The sequence below is a fragment of the Myotis daubentonii genome, chromosome 5, assembly GCF_963259705.1.
Source record: "Myotis daubentonii chromosome 5, mMyoDau2.1, whole genome shotgun sequence".
NCBI lineage: Eukaryota > Metazoa > Chordata > Mammalia > Chiroptera > Vespertilionidae > Myotis > Myotis daubentonii.
Genome location: NC_081844.1, coordinates 89,914,586 through 89,932,927, shown reverse-complemented (window position 1 = coordinate 89,932,927; position 18,342 = coordinate 89,914,586). Strand labels below are relative to the sequence as shown.

General features: G+C 49.9%; 1 protein-coding gene across 6 annotated transcripts in view; it reads right to left on the bottom strand.

Annotated features, from left to right (window-relative positions):
• ABLIM3 (actin binding LIM protein family member 3) overlaps positions 1 to 18,342 on the bottom strand; it is a 104,818-nt gene that overhangs the window by 8,031 nt on the left and 78,445 nt on the right. For 2 of the 6 annotated variants that reach the window (XR_009453095.1, XM_059698851.1), the window contains exons 9-19: positions 16,889 to 16,947; positions 14,685 to 14,756; positions 10,565 to 10,720; positions 8,997 to 9,026; positions 8,374 to 8,503; positions 7,555 to 7,653; positions 6,158 to 6,205; positions 4,188 to 4,322; positions 2,679 to 2,743; positions 1,439 to 1,586; positions 343 to 372 (exon numbers count right to left, since the gene is read on the bottom strand). Coding sequence is in view for 5 of the 6 variants with exons in the window: in XM_059698851.1 (XP_059554834.1) it covers positions 343 to 372; positions 1,439 to 1,586; positions 2,679 to 2,743; positions 4,188 to 4,322; positions 6,158 to 6,205; positions 7,555 to 7,653; positions 8,374 to 8,503; positions 8,997 to 9,026; positions 10,565 to 10,720; positions 14,685 to 14,756; positions 16,889 to 16,947 (972 nt within the window). In the remaining variant the exon portion in view is untranslated. The remainder of the gene's footprint in view (positions 1 to 342; positions 373 to 1,438; positions 1,587 to 2,678; positions 2,744 to 4,187; positions 4,323 to 6,157; positions 6,206 to 7,554; positions 7,654 to 8,373; positions 8,504 to 8,996; positions 9,027 to 10,564; positions 10,721 to 14,684; positions 14,757 to 16,888; positions 16,948 to 18,342) is intronic. The other 4 variants (XM_059698852.1, XM_059698853.1, XM_059698854.1 and 1 more) reach the window with 4 other exon arrangements.

Sequence of the window (18,342 nt, the reverse complement as noted above, 5' to 3'; positions counted from 1 at the left end):
CCTTCTCATGATGGATTCCTGTCCTGGCCACACGGTGGCTCTGGACAAAGGCCCTGGAATTGGAGGTGAGCTCGAAACCCAGACAAGTAAGCTCTCACATGGGTGGAAGAGGTGCATACTCTTCCTTTCCTTCTGGGAGCTACTGGACACATCAACCTTTGTTCTAAAACCAAAAATCGAGGCCCTCCAGCTGACAAACACAATGGGGTAGACTTTTGGAGAGAAGGACTGTGCTGGGACACCCATGTTATATGCTCATCACAGCTATGGGGGACCTGCAGCTGACTCAGCTCTGGCCCTCACAGAACACCATGGGCTGAAGGTAGGGCAGGCAGAACATACCACTGTCAGCCAGGTAGTGGGACCGAGGGGCTGCAAGAGAGAAAAGCCACAGATCAGTGTTCATGGGGACAGACAGATATGGTGGACAAACAGACAGGAGCTGGAGGGGAGAAGGGGCCTCTTTCACTACCTCCTTTCCCACTGGCCAGTTTCCAATTGTTGTACTTGTACCGCATCCTCCCCCCCACCCCCCACCGCCCCCAGCTCCTAGACCAGCACCTGGGGCAGAGCAGGTGCTGTGTTTTATTTGCTGCACAGATGCCATTGAATGTGTTGAATTTTGAGCAGCATGGGTGGTGTACTGCACAGAGCCCAGAAGCAGAGGTTAAAATTAGTGCCTCTCAGTGGTCAAACAAGGAACTATCCTGGCTCTACCATTAGTAGATGCTTAACTTCTTCAAGTTACTTAATCATGCTTCAATTTTCTCATCTCTTAAATGGGGAGGGAGTGTCTCCTTTACAGGGTGATTGTAAAGTGACCTAATACAGGAAAGTACTAGCACAGTGCCTGACACATGCAAAACACTGAATGAACTGGCTTTTAACATCATTACCACCATCTCCTTTCATCTCACCTAAAGTCAGGGTGATTATCCTTGATTAGGTTACTACTCATCTAGTATTGACTTGTATCCATCAAGTATTGATATGATGTTAAGAGGATTATTCTTGACAAGGTTATTACCCATCAAGTATTGACTTGAGATAGGATTTCCTGGCAGGACTGACTCCCACAGGGGTAAGAAAGAGAGAAGGCAGAGCATGTGTGTGTCCAGGAACAGGGATGGGATTACAGTGACTCTTAGGGCAAACTGCTTTGTATACCTCCAGTGATAGGAGGCTCACTACCTCAAGAGGGACCCCTTATATCTTTGAGCCATTCAGACGAGTAGAAGATGTTTTTGTTGACATTGAACCTGATTGGAAGTCACTGCTTCAGATGCTCCAAGAAGCAGAGTGACTGCTCACCACAGCACATGGTCTCACTTAGTGCCCTGCAGAGCCCCTTGCCAAGTCTGTATTCTAGAACCAGGTGAGACCATAGCAGGGGGGAAGAAAAAGCCCCCACCAGGCAGGCCTCCAGAGCAGTGCTTACAGCCATTGAGGGACATGTCATAGCCAGCTGTGTGCAGGGCCTCCCGGCTGCTGGTGGAGCTCCTGGGCGGGGTCCAGGGATCTGCATAGGAGCTGGACCGGGCCTTCATCTCCTCTTTCAGAATCAGCCGGCCAATTCCGCTCTGGAGCTGGGGGTGGGAGAGAAGCAAGATGAAGTTAGAAGGAAGCCAAGAGCCCTGAGACGGAACGGGGTTGGGCGAGGCTGAGTGACTGGACTCTCTATAGTGAACCTCTGTCATTTTTGCCTTCCCAGTGTCCCTCCCTCCTTGCAGCACCCTATTTTCTTCTGGGACTTCATTACTCCTGGTCGGAGTGAAATTCACATAATATAAACTTAACCATTTTAAAATGAACAATTTAGTGGCATTTAGTACAACCACAGCCTCTATCTAGTTTCAGACATTGTTATCACCCCTTAAAAGGACCCTGTACCCATTAGGCAGTCACTCCCTATTTCCCTCTCCTCCCAGCCCAGTCCCTGGTGATCACCAATCTATGTTCTGTCTTCACGGATTTACCTATTCTGGATATTTCATGTAAATGAGATCGTGTAATATGTGGGCTTTTGTGTCTGGCTTCTTTCACTAAGCACAATGTTTGTGAGGTTTACCCACATTGTGGCATGTATCAGTACGTCATTCCTTTTTTATGGCTGAATAATATTCCATTGTATGGATAGACCACATTTTTTAAACCCATTTGTGAGCTGGTGGACATTTGGGTTGCTTCCACCTTTTGGCCATGTGAATAGTGCTGTGATGAGCATGTGTGTACATATTTTGAGTACCAGTTTTCAGTTCTTCTGGGTATATATCTAGAGGTGAAATTGCTGGGTCACATGGTAGCTCTACATTTAACTTTTAGAGGAACCACCAGTTTCTGCAGTAGTGGCACCACTTTCCATTCCCACCGGCAATGCATGAGAGTTGCTGGCACTCACGTGCCACTGCGTGAGAAGAACCTGCTTGAGCATGAGGCCAATGCCGAGGCAACGGCACAGGAGCAGAGGGAGACAGCTTCCCCAGGACAGTTTTTTGAGCAGCTGGATCTAGTTATACTTGAAGCTAATCCTACCATTTGACTTTTCAGTTATGCCATTCCTTTTTTCCCCCATCAACAAATGACTTTGCATTTGGTTTCTGTCGCTCGCAAGTGAAAACATCCTCAGTAACATACCGTCTAAGCACCTCATTCGGGGGGGGGGGGGGTGGGCGGCTCACCTTGTGCATGCTGCGGTCAAAATCGTCCTCCTCTCCTCCGGACGAGAACCTCCTGGCTCGGGGCACTGCCAAAAGACAGCGAGGATCAGCTCCTGCGTGTGCTGCCCACTCAGCCTGCTCTGGGGAGAGGGCACAGGGGCAGTAGAGCCTAGACAGGTGGGCGTTTCCTTTAGGTGCTGCCACTTTCAAGCCAAGTGACCCTGCCCAAGTGCACTTGGTGAGCTGCCGCTCCACCATGGCCTCCTGTACAGAGGTGCCCAGCATCCCTTTCCATTCCTGGGCTCTGAGGTGGGCGTGAAGCTGACGGCCCAAACAGAGCTAGTAAGCCGCCCTGTTGGGATTTTGCTTGGTGGGAGAGAAGCCCTTTTTCTGCCCAGGGTAGGAGGCAAGCCTGGACCTGCTGGAGCTCCCGCTGCTATGAAGAGGGCAGAGTCAGCCTGAGAATGGAGCCACCCAACTCGGGGGCTCCTCTAGATCCAGCCGTGCCACGAAACTTTCAGTCACATGATCCAGGAAATCCCTAATTTGGCCTAAGCCATTTGGAGTTGGGTTTTTTGTTTGTGATTGAAGCAGTTTCATCTAAGATCCTCCCTCGCCCCGACACCTGCTGGCTGTGCAGCCTCTGAACACCTCTCTCTTATGGACCCTGGTCACTGTTCCCTTTGGGTCATAGTTGTGCTGGTGTCTTAGCTCCTTTCTAAATGGAGACTTCTTTGAGGGCGAGGAAGGGGTCCTCTCAGCTCCTCAGAAGCTTTGCTTAGAATGGACATTCAGTTAGCAAAGGTGTGTATTGAATCCAAATGGCACTTGATGAAAATTCCTCCCCATACTGAAAGGAAACACTTGGGGTACCAGATTGGTTGGGGTTTGCGCCTTGAGGACCATTAAGACTCTTTGCCAGGTGCCTACAAAAGCCTTCCATCCATCCTCCAAACTATTATTCCCCCTGCGGCCAAAGTGGTCTCTCACAAGCATAGATCTGATCATGTCACTCTTAATGGCTTCCTACTGTTTAGGATAAAGACGAAAACCCACAAGGCTGGTGGGATCTGGCTCCTCATCACCTCCCCCACCCCGCTCTGAACTCCGGTTAAGCTGACGGCCTTTTCTTCCCCCCCATGGAGCCACCCTCCCATCTTGGGCTTTGCAAGATGTGCTTCTACAAAGCTTCCTCCTCACCCTTCCTGTAGCCACAGTCTCTGCATCTGAGACGCTCTGTCATCCCCTAGGCTGGACAGCATGCCCCTGTCATCAGCTCTCTTAGCACCTGTCTCACCTCCGGGATATCACCTCCTGCTCTAGTTAGGACCCGTGTCTTCTCCACAAGGCCAAGGACATGGTCTGGTTTGCTCCCCAGTGTTTCCCTAGGGCCCATGGCTGGTCCTCAATACATGTTTGTCGAATGAATAAGTGAACGATCATGTGAAGGAGCAGGTGACTATCCTGGCCCTTGTGTCCCTGGTGTAGGTGACAGGGCTCTGGCCTTGGCTGCCCTGCGGGGCACACTACCTTTGGGGGAGCCATGGTAGGTCCAGTACTCAGACTCTGAAGCATAGTAGGGGTCTGGAGAGTAGGCTGGACTGTACTTGGAGGCCTGGCTGATGTCTTCACTTGTTTTGCTTTTGGTTGCTGTCGACAAATCACCTGCGAAGGACCCAAAGAGAGAGCTGTAGGGAGGCAGAGTATTCTAGACCAGTGTCCTGTGCACTGTTTCCCATGTCTCAGCCAGGCTCCAGCCCAGGGGAGTAAGGCCACAATAGGGAGCATTGGTGCTGGAAAGCACTGAGGCCAAGGCCTGCATTTGACAGGTGGGAATCTGAACACCAGAGAGGGAAAGGTGCTTGCTCAGGACCACACAGCTAGTTAGACCAGAATAGGATCGCACCTTGCTCAGGGCTCCTTCTGCCACATTCCACGGACTCCCAGGTGTGCTCCTGAGTGAACACTAAGGCTGTGGCTCCTCCAGGTGAGATTGGACATGTCCCAGGTGAGCCCTTGCCCTTCCTTACCTTCCTTACCTTCGAGCAGTTGGCCTTGTTGTGGATTCGAGCCACATTTAGGGTGGGAATTGGCAAGCAAGCCCTGCTGCATGTTGAGTCGGGTGAACCTGCTCACCCTGAGATGCCAAGTCCTTCTTGGGGAGATTATATGACCCGAAGGAAGGAACACTGGACAGGGAGGGAGTCAGCAATGCTGGGTTCTTTGCCCAGCTCTGCCACTTAACTCAGTTGTAACACTGGGAAAATCTTTCCATTCTCTGCCTCAGTTTCCTCATCTGTGAGCATCAGAATTAGTCTTTTGGCTCAGATGCCATCCAGCTTCCAGCTTCCACATGAATTCCATAGCATGGAGTGACCATCAAACCTATCACAGCCACAAAACCTTCTGGGGCAGTAACTTTAGCATGTCTCAAAGACTGGCAAGAAGCTGACTAGGGCTGGCTTTAGGACAGTTCCTCAGAACAGAAGCTATAGGGACAAAGTCTACACTCCTGGCAGCCAGGGCAGCAGAGGGTCCTGGGATGGCCCTCAGCCAGCTCTAGGCTGTGCCCCCTCCCCCAGCAGCACTTGCTCCCAAAGCTTCCCAATTCTTTTTGATGTGGTTCAGTCAGTCCCCAGCCACTCTCCTCAGCCCTTTCATCCGCCCTCTTATCCACTCAGCCCACCTCCACCCCAGACCCCCTGCTTTGGTGCTGCCTCCCAGAGCCATCTGCAAATCCTGCAGTCCTGAGGGCTTTGGGGTCTGGGGGCCTTTTCCAGATGTAAAGTCAAACTAACTTTGTCAGGGTTGGTGACTTTCTGTGGCCACTTGGGGCACATGATATGGCCTCTGCAGCCACACACAGACGTGCACATGCTCACAGACCCCCCCTGGACCCCAGCCCGGCCCCTTCCAAAATCGAGGATGTTTGTCTAAATGATCAGGTTGTAAGTACCCAGAGCCACTATTTATACTTGTGCCACCCTTTCCACCAGCTCCGTGAGTTCAGATCCCGGCTGAGGGCTGTTTCTGCTGGCTCCATGCTCCATCAACTCTGTTTCCCACCTAGACCCGTGGGCACGCGAGGGTGACAGGGTGGCAGCCGCGCCTCAGCTAAGAGGTGTGCTTACTGCACTGAGGCTCAGTAAGTGCTCCTGCAGGAACCGCCAGGCCTCAGTGATGAATGACTGAGCGTCAGTGCCCTGGGAGCGCCCCTCCCAGCGGTACGCTGACAAGGGTTACCTCACCATGGAATTTAGGACACCAGACAGAAGGGAAGGGGGATTGGGGAGATGGTGGCAAAGGATTTAGGGGATATGAAGCCTTTCTTGCTCTTTTAAAATGTCAGCACGCTCTTCTCCAATGTCCCCTGGAGTCAGTAAGGACCGAGGTGCAGCCTTGCAGGTGCCCCTCCTGGTGACCGGTGCAGCGCCTTCTGCACATGTGTTAACTGCCCCACACCCCTTGCCTGGCCATGCCCGCTCTGCCTCAGACCGTACCATGCCGTTTGTAGATCGGGGGTTTCCGGTAGATGTTACTTTCTCCAGCTGCCAGACAGACCCAGAAGGGACAGTAGGGAGGAGAGAGAGAGAGAGAGAGAGAGAGAGAGAGAGAGAGAGAGAGAAGAAAAGGAGAAAGCAGTTGGTCATTTGATCTCAAAAGAGAGAGCTGGTCCATAAGTTTTCCCAAGGGTCCACCATCTTTTCCCAGGGGGCCTTCTTCCAAAGCTGAACTTCCAACCTCGTACCACCAGGTTCCAGGAAAGGTGAGGGGAGAGGAATGGATGGATTCAAATGGTGCAGAGGAAGGACTTGGGGCGTGAGTGGTGGGCATGCAGGCAAAAGGTGGGCACGTGCTCAGCAGGCCCCATGCAGGACGGGCCCCAATGCCTCCACCCAGCAGCCACGCCTCATTCCATGAGAAAGTGCCCTGAATGCTGCAGCCAGGGTTCAGCGTCATCTCCTCCCACTTCCTCAAAACAGACAGGCTGGGGCCTTTCTGGGGCAGGTGAGAAAGGTGCAGATGAAACAGCAGGACGAGCTCCCGGGAAAAGTGAGTGGGGAGTGAGAACCTGCGCTTGGAATTGGGAGAATAGTCGAGGCTGTAACTCAGGGCGAGATCTTGTCCAGTTCACACCTACAAGCTCACCTATCACTATCCCCCAGGCTCGCCACCTCTAGCCACACTGGCCTGTTTCAGGGCCTTTCTACTTGCTCTGCCAGGATGTTTTCTCCCGGGATCTTCGTAAGGATGATTCCTTCTCATCTTTTGGCTTCAAGGTTGTCATCACCTCCAAGAAACCCTTCCTGACCACCTCATCTAGCCCAGCCTCCCCCAGTCACTCTATCTTTTGTATTATGTTTGCAGCAGCTACTGTCACCCGAAATTATCCTTATACTTATTTGTTTACTCATTTATGATTTCTCTCCCCACATTAGAACATAAACACCATGAAGGCAGGACCTGGGCTGGTTTAAGTTGCAACCTCAGGGTCCAGAATAGTGCCTGGCTGTACAGAAGGAATAACAGAGGCTCAGAGAAGCTAAGTAACTGGCCTGAGGTCACCAGCTTATATATAAGCAGCAGGATCAAGATTTAATCCCGAGTTTAGATGCAACAGCCCCTGACTTTCAGCCTGATTACTGCTGTGTCCCATCACGGCCCCTCGGCATTTGAGGCACTTCCCTGGGCTACTTCCTGGCGGTCCTGACCAAGGTTGATCCTGTCAACAGAGTGAAAGACTGGGGGTGTATCAGGACTGGAGGGTGGGTTAGTTCTGGTGATGGTTATGGAGGGTCCCCAGGAACTGGCTTCTCCTCGGTGCCGGTGCTGGGTGCCCGGCAACCCCACGAAGCATGCATCCGTCCATGTCGGGAGTTCCGGGCTGGCAGCCTACCTGGGATGTGAAAGTGCTTGGGAGCCTGGTAAGAGGTTGGAGTGGAGGACCTCACATCTAACTGGCTATGGTATGGAGAGCTCCGGCCACTCTCGGGCCCTGGAGCACGCAGGCAGTGGTCCCCAGAGAGAACAGAGGCAGAGAAAACAGGCATTAACGCGGTGGCAGTCAAGGCAGCAGTGAAGTGTGGGGAGCAGGGACAGTGGGGAGGCGGCTGTGCGCTCATGCACTGTGTCTGCAGAAACACACCTGACCCTGTTTTCTTGCTTCACCCCAAAGTCAGGTTTTGTGGGTTGGAAGAATCCACTCCACCAAGCTTCAGGAAGGCATTTTTACCCCGCCCTCCCCTTCTCCTCCCGCCTCCCTGAATTGCTTTGCTGGCTTCACCCTTAATCTCAGGGCTGGCTGTCCACGACCTGACTGGCCTGGGGGGTGGGGGGGTGGGCTGGGCTGTGGGTGAAGGCCAGGCCACAGCCCCATTTCTGGTCCTTTGGTTCTATCCTCTGGACCAGGCAGGCCTAAGGCTGAGGAGTGAAGTGTCTTTGTCCAGCTAGGGCCTTTGGGCTGCCTGCCACTCTCCTCTCCTAGCAGCTCACCACCCATTCCCCACAGCTGCTCTTCCTCTCCCCTGCCAAGGGCATCTGCAGGGCCTCAGTGAGGCCCAGCTGGTCCCCTGGGTGGCCTCAGGCCTCCAGAGGTCATGCTGTAAAACGGAGATCTCAGGAAAGCCCTGTTCTGTCTCCACAGCTGGGAACATCAAACCACTGTGTTGTCCCCCTGGCTCTTCCTGTCCCTTCGGGGGGCCTCCCCCTTCCTTACCAGAGCGGTAGTAGTGGTGAGGTGAGCGGGAGAAGGTAGGGGACATGCCCTGCCGGCTGTACGTGGGGGAATCGATGTATCCCGGGCTGGAGGCCCGTCTCTGCCGGAGGTCCAGGTTCTCGTAGATGTCCTGGGGAGGAAGTGGGACTGTGAGCAAGGCCAGCAACTAGGCGGGCCTGTGGCCTAAGGGTCTGGTAGACGAGAGGGGGAGTGACAGAGAATCTGGGATTCTAGGGCCTGAAGTACGGTGCTGCCCTTCTGAATAGAGACCCCTCCGTAGGTTACATGAACAGCCCAAGGCAGGTTGTAGAGAATTCCCAGGGCCTTCACCCATCACTCACAGGCCCTTGAATGGAACCTGAGGGTCAGGTCCCTGGAATCCTGGCCAAGGACACAGAATCATTGGGGAGGTCTTCTCTGGGTAGAAAGGGTACATCAGGTTTGCCCCCAATCATTTCTACCCTTTACGCCACCACCCCTTCCTCCAGGTCATGCTCCTATCTCCCTATCACTGCCCTCGTTGGGCCAAGGGCTCGGGCCCTTTGGGATGAAATCAGGGGCCTATTTGGTCAGCATCAAGGGACAAAATTATATAAAAGGTCTCCCCAAACCAGATTAATTACCTGGGAGTAGGGAGATAACGTTCCCAGCGACTTAGAAGCGAAGAGTTTGAAGGCAGTCATGGAAGGAGAGAGAAGAGGGTGAGAGAGAGGGACAGAGAGCAGTTAAATGGTTCAGCAAAGAGAGGGCCTCTGCTGCCCTCAGCCTTCCTGTCCAGATGACCCTCACTTAGAGTTCCAGGATAGCAGTGCTGACAGGTGGTAGAAAACCTTGAGATTATGCTCTCCTTTTGCAAATGGAAAAGCCAAGGCCCAGAGAGCGAACAGGAAGGCTCGGGACCTCTCTGGGAGGAGGTGGCAGGGTCTTCACCTGGACCCAGGCTTCTCCACTGCAAGCTCAGAGTCATTTCATGACTGTTCCGTGTCCCTTTGCCAGTTCACAACCCCTCTGTGGTTCCTGAGGACAATGCCTGGGTAGGGGATCCAAAGGTAGGGCCAAGCAAGGGCCCGGCTGGTGCCATCAACACGGGAGTTGGCCAGTGGGTGGTGTGGGAAGCTGGAGATGGAACGTCCCCTCCACGGAGGGCTGCTCAGCCCTAGAACATCAGGGCCAGGTGGGTTGTCTGTCCAATGTTAACACAACTTCTTAAGTTTCCAAGATAAGTCAGAAAGGCAAATTCTTAGGTGAAATCTCCCAATGTTTAAATGTTGACAACTAATTTACATTTTAAAAAGATATTTTGTGAGCGAAACAAAACAAATTTCAGGGCTGGTGTGGCTTATGGGCCCTAGTGGGCCATCGCTGCCCTTAGGAAAATCAGCTTCTACCAAACACTTGGTCCCCTTTTCCTGGTCCATTTCAGGGGCCAGACACAGAGAGTCTCAGCACCAGGCTCTCAAACCAAAACAGAAGCCAATCCCTCTGGAGAGGAAGGGGACAGTGGTGGAGCAGAACCTGAGTCTGTGCCCCCCAGGCCACAGATCCTTCTGCTCCAAATGATCTCAGCTCAGGAGTCTGGGATGGAGTCAGAAATCTCCTGGGATATCAATGGCCAGGACCTCCCGGGTAGTGGCCACCCTGCCTTCTCCAGAGAACACTTTCTCTTGTCCAGGAACCATTTATCTCAAAAGCCATCTGATGCCGAGTGTTTATACTAAGAGTTCCTCTCTTGCTTTGAGTTCGGGGATTTAAGGCCAAGTGCAAAAACTGGAGAACCTACTAACTAAGGATTATAAACCCAAATGGCCATTAATTGTGGCAGGGGATAAGAGCCATGGGCTGTGTATAAAAATTCTCCACTGTAAGAAAAACAGTATTTCAAGTGATAAGTAGTTACAGGTTCTCAGCTGCAGTGTTGGGGTTCTCAGGAAGTGGTGGGGACCCAGGAGAACTGCTCCCCATCTCTCAATGGTGGAAATACTGGTGTAGTGTCATCAGCTCTAATTTTTCAAGTAAGTCAGATTTTTTGGATGAAATCACCTGATTTTAAAATGCTAATTGTAAATTCCAGTTTAAAAGAGTCTTTGGGTCAACACTGTGGAGGGCAAAGTGTCTGTGATGGAGGGGACTGGGGACCCCACGGACCCTCCTCTCCTCCAGCAGCCCCAGAGAGAGGGGCAAGAGGCCATACCTCTCCATAGCCACATCTCTCCAGCATCTCATCAGACGTGTATCTGGAATGAGGCTCGTAGGAAATGAGGTCGGGGCGTTGTACCTCGTAGATGGACTTAACCTTGGGGAGAGCTGCCAGGTCTTTGTAATTAAGGATCTCATTATCCACTTTAGCCTGGGGAAGAAGGAAACGGACAGGAAAGAAGCAGAGAGATAAGAGGGAAAGGAGAGAGGCACAGGGAGAACAAGCTTCTCCGGTTTCCACAAGAAACAAAACTTCAGGATGGAAGACTCGCAGAATGTGAGAATAAGACAGGTCTTTGAGGCCATCCATTCCAACGGGGTCAACACTGATTGTGCACATATGATGTGTGAGGCCCTGTGCTTTACAGGATTTATCTCCTCCACGTGTCATGACATCTCTGTGAAGTGTCTGGGTGTTGACTGCCTTCTGACCCCACAGAGTGAAGATACCCAACTCACAGCATTCTTGAGGATGATGAAGATGGCAAAGACAAATAATTACGGTAGAAATTACTAGCTGACATTTAGTGAGCACTTCTTATGAGCCAGACTCTGTTCTAAGTCTCTTATATGGATTAACTCCACAACTCACAACTCTAATAGTAGATATTAATATTATCTACACTTTTAAGTAAGGAAACAGGCACAGAGGAATCAATTGACTTGCCCAAGGTCACATAGCTAATATGCAGCAAAACCAGAATTCAAACCCAGCCAGCCTAACCTGAGCGCCTGCCCTCTCCAGTGGCCTCTCCTAGTTCCCTAGGGTGGGGCATTCACTGGCTTACAGCTGTCAAAGGGCTGCATCAGGAAGCTGCTCCTCACGTCGAACTGAACTGAGCCTCTACCACCTGACTTTGCCTGAGTTCAGTTCTCTAGAAATGCATGGATGAGGAGGGAGCTTCCCCTTGCAGGGGACAGCCCATGTCTCATGGTTTCTGAAGCCATGTTCTTTCCATGTCTGCGTCCTCCTTCTGTGACCTGGTTTCTGCTCTGGTTAACAGGATCTGTCGCCCCATAACTACTGTGCTCCCGAGGTCCTGAGGTGAGGCAAAGTAAGAGAGCTCACTAGATAGGGCATCCAAGGAGATTGTATTATCCTCATAACATCTCCCAGTGCTTTGGGGGCCAGGTAAGTCTCAGGGCCACGACTAGTATAGAGAGAACAGCTTTCATAAAGACCCTAAAAGTGTTGGTATTTTACACACTTCCCAAGGCCCTTCCCCTATTCCATCCTGTCTCATCCCAGTGCTCTTTGGGCACTGTGCTGTTCATCCCCCTTTCCTCCTAGAGACCCACTCTCCACTCTTCTTGCGCTGACCTAGGCTCCAAGGCCCCATGGACTCTATCTCAGGCTCCCTGTCTTTCAGTTGGGTTGGCCAAAGCGGGGGGGGGGGGACCTGCAGAGTGGGAGGTGAGTGAAGAGGCTGTGTGCTTGTCCCCCTTGCACCTGTCTTGCCTGGCTGTGGTTGGGCATGGCTCCTGCCTGGGACTGCTCTTTCACAGCTCCAGCTCTTACCATCTTTTCCCTTTAGGCTGAGGGTGGTGACAACTTCCCGCTCTTGTAGTCCTGGGATGCTGCACTAAGTGGGTCCCCTAACCCTGCCCACACCTCTGCAAATGCTCCCTTCACAAACCCTGACTCACTTAAACCCTTTGAGGTATGCCATCTCATTTCTGCCAGACCCTGCCTGGGTCAGACATCCACACCTGTACCAATTTGGGGGGAGGGGTGTGTGGGTAAAGGGAACCTCATTTGGAGAGTTCACTTGCTGAAGTAACTGCTGCCTTTCATTCTGGGATATTGGATCTTGACCTTGAGCGCTCTTGGCATCTTGCAAACTTGTTTCAACCCATCAGTATTCATCTCAGCATTTTACTCCAAGCCTCGGAAACACTAAATTTATATTTCTTCCTATAGCTGCCTTGTTACAGGTTATAAATAAGTTTATAGTGATTGGACAGAGGCATCCTAGCATCATTAGCCAGGAAGGAAGGAAGAGACCATGAGGAGCTGACCCAAGTCAAGTCACCTGGAGATGACTGTAGCAGTCAGTGGGGGATGGAGCAAAGTTTGAAAGAACCTCTCCTCTCCAGGTACTCTAATAATTCCATTTTAATGCCAAGCCTCAGTGTTTAGGAACACTAAACCAATACTCTTTCCTTCTGCCTGTTATTGCCTGTCCCAAATGTGGTTGGATGGATTCTTCCCTGACTTTGGAAGCCATATTTGGAACAGTCTGACTTAAAACATGGCTCACATCACCTGTGCAGTCATTCCCCCGAGTAGCTGAAAGTGAGGCGTCATTAAGGGGAGAGTAGGAGGATACAGAAGGGAGCACACATGCCTATGCGAGGATGGGGGGTTACTGATCTCAATGTATAGGCCCCCAGCTGGAGGGCACAGTGGCAGGTGTCCCCAGTTGCTGTTGTTCACCTGTAGTCGAGCTGTGTCTGACAGGGGCAACTCTACGAGCTTCCTCCAGGGTGAACACCATCAGGGCCTAGCTTATTTCACAAAGGTTAGCAAGGCTCCTCAGAAGCACAGAGACCAGCCAGGGATTAAGGGCTTAATAGTGCATCTCTATATGTCCTGAGTTCGTACACCTTGGTAACTCTCTTTTGGAGACAGGCCCGCTTTGGTCAATAACCTTCTCACGGTATAGGTCCCGAAACTAAGCTCATTAATCCTGCTGTGGTCTGTCCCCGTTCACAGCACCATTGAAGATTCCTGTCTTACTCTGACAGGAATCTTCAATGCCTACAGCCTGTGATCAAAGCCGCCTGTCCTTTGTGGGAGCCACGTGGCAGAATTGACCCATATTGAAGTTGCAGTCAATGGTTCCTCTTACATCTTTTAAAAATTTAAACAGAGGAAGAAAGGAAAGGAAATAGTCCCATCAATAGGCATAATCCAGCAACCAAGGAGGAAACTGGATGTGGATTTGGGGTAAAATAATGATCAGGCGTGATGGGCAGGGCCCACCCGGGGCTGGCGGGTTTGAGGACTGTCTCTAGAACTTCTTATTAGGGTTTCCTGCTCTAGACATTACCCCCAGCCCCCATTTCTGGTCTTCTTGGCTCCTTTGACTTGAGGAAGGCTGAAGTAGTCTGGCATCAGCCAGACTGAGGTTTGCTGACTGCCAGTCCCTCCTCTGCTCATCAGGGTCCTCTCAGGCTGTGCTTCCCCCACCTCCTTTATCTTACTTCTGTTTACCTCTCAGGTTTGAGCTTAAATGTTTTTTCCTAGGATCCTACTCCCGATTGGTCCTAGACTGTCGGGTTAAACGGCAGCAGCATCAGAGCACCCTGTACCTTTTCTTCCTAGCACCTGTCAGAGCTGCAACTGATTATCCATGGAATTATGTGCTCAACATTATGGATCAGGTTGGTGAGGCACCACCATCTCCCCAGTGCAGAGGACAGCGTGTAGTGGCGTAGACACTCAGTATGCATTTGTTGAATGAATAAATAAATTACATACCCAAGGTCATCTAACTCAACTCTTGTCCCTGGCAATGGTGAGTGTATCTGTATTTGAATGCCTCTAGGGATGGGAGCTCAGGCACATGCACAAGGTTTACTCCATCCCTGGACCTCTCACATGATTGGGAAGCTCTTTTATGTGTTTGCAAATCCTTTACGGCTGTGTTTCCACATTCATATGGCTGCTTCTTCCTTTCTGCCGCTTTACCTCACACCGCTGTCTCCACATTGACATCCCATTCAGTACCCACTCTGAATAGGACTCAATCCCCAATTTTTCTCTTGCCCTTTGTCTCAGTTAAGTAATGGGAAGGGTGGGCATTGCACTGTTTCAGAGCTCATCCAGGGCTCTTGCTGTTGCTACACTTTCTTTCTCATGTTCCTCCTGATCTCGATATTATCCCTATAACTCTGTCACTAAGCTGTGTGTTCCCAAGGGCAGGGGCTATGTCCTCCCTGTCCCACCATATCCTCAGGACCCAGCACAGAGCCTAGCATGTGTTGGCACACTGGACAGCAGTGGACACCAGCTGGATGAAAACCTGACAGCTGTCTCTGTCCTAAGAACCTCCTTAGATTCCAGGCTCGGGGATAAGAAAGTCCTCTCTGTGCTGAGAAGCGATACATACGCAGATGACTCGGTTGGGTGACCCAATGCTGGATCCAGGGGGTGAGATGGAAGTTTCAGACGTTCGCCTGTGCTGTGGGAGAGACAAAGACAGAAGGGGTGAGGAGCTCACCCCAACTTGGTGGGAAGGGGGAGAGACAGGGTATAAGAACCCAGCTCTTCAGGGAACATTAGCAATACTATTAAAAGCACTCTGGCTATTTTATACTTTCTCTTTACTGCCTTTTAAATCAATGTCTGAGTGTGAATGAAGTCAGAAATGCACGGGACTTCAGGCTATTGGACTGAATATGGATTTGTTTTTACATATTTGTAATTGGCCTTTTAGATAGGAAGTTACTCAAACTTTTTATTTGAGGTAATCCCAGCCAATAATGTATTTACTTTAAATGAATAAAATTGGTTAGTACTATTCCTTAGTAGTTTGCTCATACAAAATATAAAAGTAGGTTAAACTTCATGTAATTGCACAATATACCTAGTGTTTATAGTATATCCACTGCAAATTGACATCAACCTAAATGATAAACTTAAAAATCTTTCTCTAAACAATGGCAATGATGGACTAATGGCTTCCTTAGCAGAACAACACTGTGTCAATCTCAGTGCATCAGAGAGTGGCAGCATGGTGTGGTTAAAAAGTAAACAGATTGAGCATTAAGGACCACTAATGAACGATGTAATTTTAGGGATCTTGAATTTCTGATCTATAAAATGAAGGGGTTGGTTTTCAGGATTGCTAAATTCCCTTTCAGATCTCTCATCCTACAACTTAAAGCATTCTGAGTGGGGCTGTATAGCAGTGCTTTGTGAACTAGTGTGGCTCTAGTGGAGATGAATTTAGGTGGAACAGTTGGTAATACAGAATCCTAGAGTAAGAGAGTAAAATGTGAAGTTCTATTTCAGTCCTCGCAGATCAAGGAGCAAGTCTTAATTTTGTGCTAATACATTTCAACAACTGTCTTGACAATTGCTAATTCCCCAACACCCCCTCCTCTGCCTTTTTAACAAAGAGTACAGGCAACGTGATACAGCTGGTCCAAGAATTATTCTTGAGAATTGTATTTTTAAGAATTATTTCATTTTCATCTAATTTATTTTATGGTTACCTTCTATTTATAGCAAGTAATACTGGTTTTCCACATGGTGCTATAAAGTTTTATTTTAAAATAAGTTTAGTTAAGTAAAAAGTAGTGAGTTGATATAAAGAAAAAGAAAAATGTTAATTATATAGTGATACAGGGGGCACACAGCTATGGCAAAAAGCACCAGGGTTGTAGGGTGACTGAAATTTGAGAAATGCCACCAAAAAGGAGGACATAGAGGAAGAAAAGGATGATTAGGTCTTCTTACACCTTAAAAGAGAGAGGCTTGGAAGAAACAGGAAAAAAACCCCACTCCTGGACCAAAAAAATTATACATCCATAAACCGTCTCTTTCCTAAAACTTACATTAGATGGATGAGATGGCAAAGGAGACAACATTTCACCAGCTGGTCAGAAATTGTATGCATGTGTTTTTACCTGAGACTCTGTAACTTTTAACAAGGTCCTAAGAGCCCAAGTTGCTCTGAGGGCCAGAGTGCAGGGGCACCTTGGAGATCATCGAGTGACCCCCCCGCCCCCTACACACATACACTCCAGGTATCTCCTGCGCAGCATCAAGGACCAGGAACAGGGCCCCTCTCTGCAGTTCTTGGATCAAGAACCCAGAGTCACAGTAATTCAGAGGGACACTGGTCCAGCGTGTGCCTGGAGACCGGCTGTGCTTCTGCCTGGCTGCATCACTGTGGGCAAATCCCCGCCCTCTTTAGACCTCGGTCTTCTCACAAGCAAAGCAAAGATAAAATTCCTTCCCGACCTGCCCCAGAGTCAAATAAATCAAATCAGACAGTGGCTGTGAAGATCTTTTGCAAACTCTCAATCCCTGTGACAATGTTAACTATTATTACTATTAATAAATGACCTTAGATCGGGGCATCTCAGAGAAGTTGCCATCTTGGTAAGCAATGGTTAGGGTATAGCCTCACCCCAGAAACGCTTAAAACTCACATTAAGACACTGCTGAACAGTTTTCAAAGTGCTCTCACATCCAGTGTCTTAATCCCGCTCTGTGAGGTGGTTGTGCAGCACACATTTGGGAGCATGCACTCTATTAAAGCCCAGTGCTCCCAGCCTGTGGCAAAGAGTAGCTGGGCTCACTTACCTTTAACTTCTTCTCTGCTCGGGCTGCCTGTTTGCAGATTGGGTGCCAAACCTCAGAACCTAGGGGCCAGGAAAGTAACAGAGGCTCAGACCTTTCACACCTACCAGCGTTCAAGTCTCTCCCCACCCTCTCCCATCTCCATTTACTCCCTCAACAGCATAGGAACCCTACACAGCAGCCAGGAGGGCCCTTGCTTTTCCTGGCTCTCTGCTCTACAGGGATTCAGCCAGCCCTGCCCTCGTTCTGCCTGTCCAAATCCTACCCATTCCTCAGGGTTAATGCCTGACATGACATCTTCTTGCAAACTTTCTTACCTGCCAGCTGAGAGTGACTTCTTGCTCCTCTGTGATCCATAGTTCTTTGTATCTCTCTTAGCACGTATGGCCTTAACTCATAGTAGCTTGTGGATTTATCACCCCAACTAAATTAAAGAGTTCCTTCTGGGCAGGAGCTGGGCTTTATTCATTGCTGGATCTCCCGCAGCATCCAGCATGGGACTTTGCTCTCAGTGGAGTCTCCGTACATGTTTGTGGGAGTGAATAGATGAGTGGACGACTGGCAGTGAGTGACACATAGCAGGTGGTCAATAAATGTATGTTGAATGAATGAATGAATGGCAGTGGAGGTGAAAGAAGGTGGCAGACTGTAGTGAACTCCAGCCTTCCGTTCTCTTCAAAGATTCGTGACAGTCTACCAGAGCTATGACATTTAAGGGGAAGAAGTGTCATGATGTATATTCTGCTTAAGAGCACTGACTTGACCTGCTAATTCCTAAAAGACTCCAGACTCTTCAAATTTAGAATATTGCATTTCATTGTGGGTGTGAAGCCAGTTGGCTAGCCCCAAACTGAGAGGCCGATTTGGAAAGGCATGAGCAACAGGTGGCTGGTCACATGGTGAGGAGCCCCAAATATTACACATTCCCCAAAGAAGGGACAGATGTCCTGGATTAGAAGAAAAAAATAGGAACATATTATCCCACTGGTGCCATTCCCCTTGTAGTAACCAGCCCTGAAAGGAAAGGAGCCAGCAAATGGCTGGATTCCTGAGCACCCAGATGGCATTTGTTTGTCTGGCTTTGTTGTTGGGATATACTCACCATTATGGTTTGTTGCCTGGAACCCCAGGACTGGAATACTGGCTAAGTGACAGGAGGTTGATTTAAGGTTGAACAGTTAGACCCAAAAGTGTGATGAAGAGGGGATGGACCTGGAATAAGGAGCCCTGGGTTCTTGTGTTTGCTCAGTCTCTAACACCTCCTTTTTGGGGCCCCAATTTCTTCATCTGAATAACAAGGAGGTGAGATCTGGGTGGTCTTGGAGATTGTTTTTATCTCCATAATTCTAGAGCCATTTTGTCATTTGTGGGATAGTGATCTTAGATTCTTGTTTGCTGACAGTCTTGGGTGTTCCTAATGATTCAACACATGTTTAATTCCTTCTATGTCAAGTGCA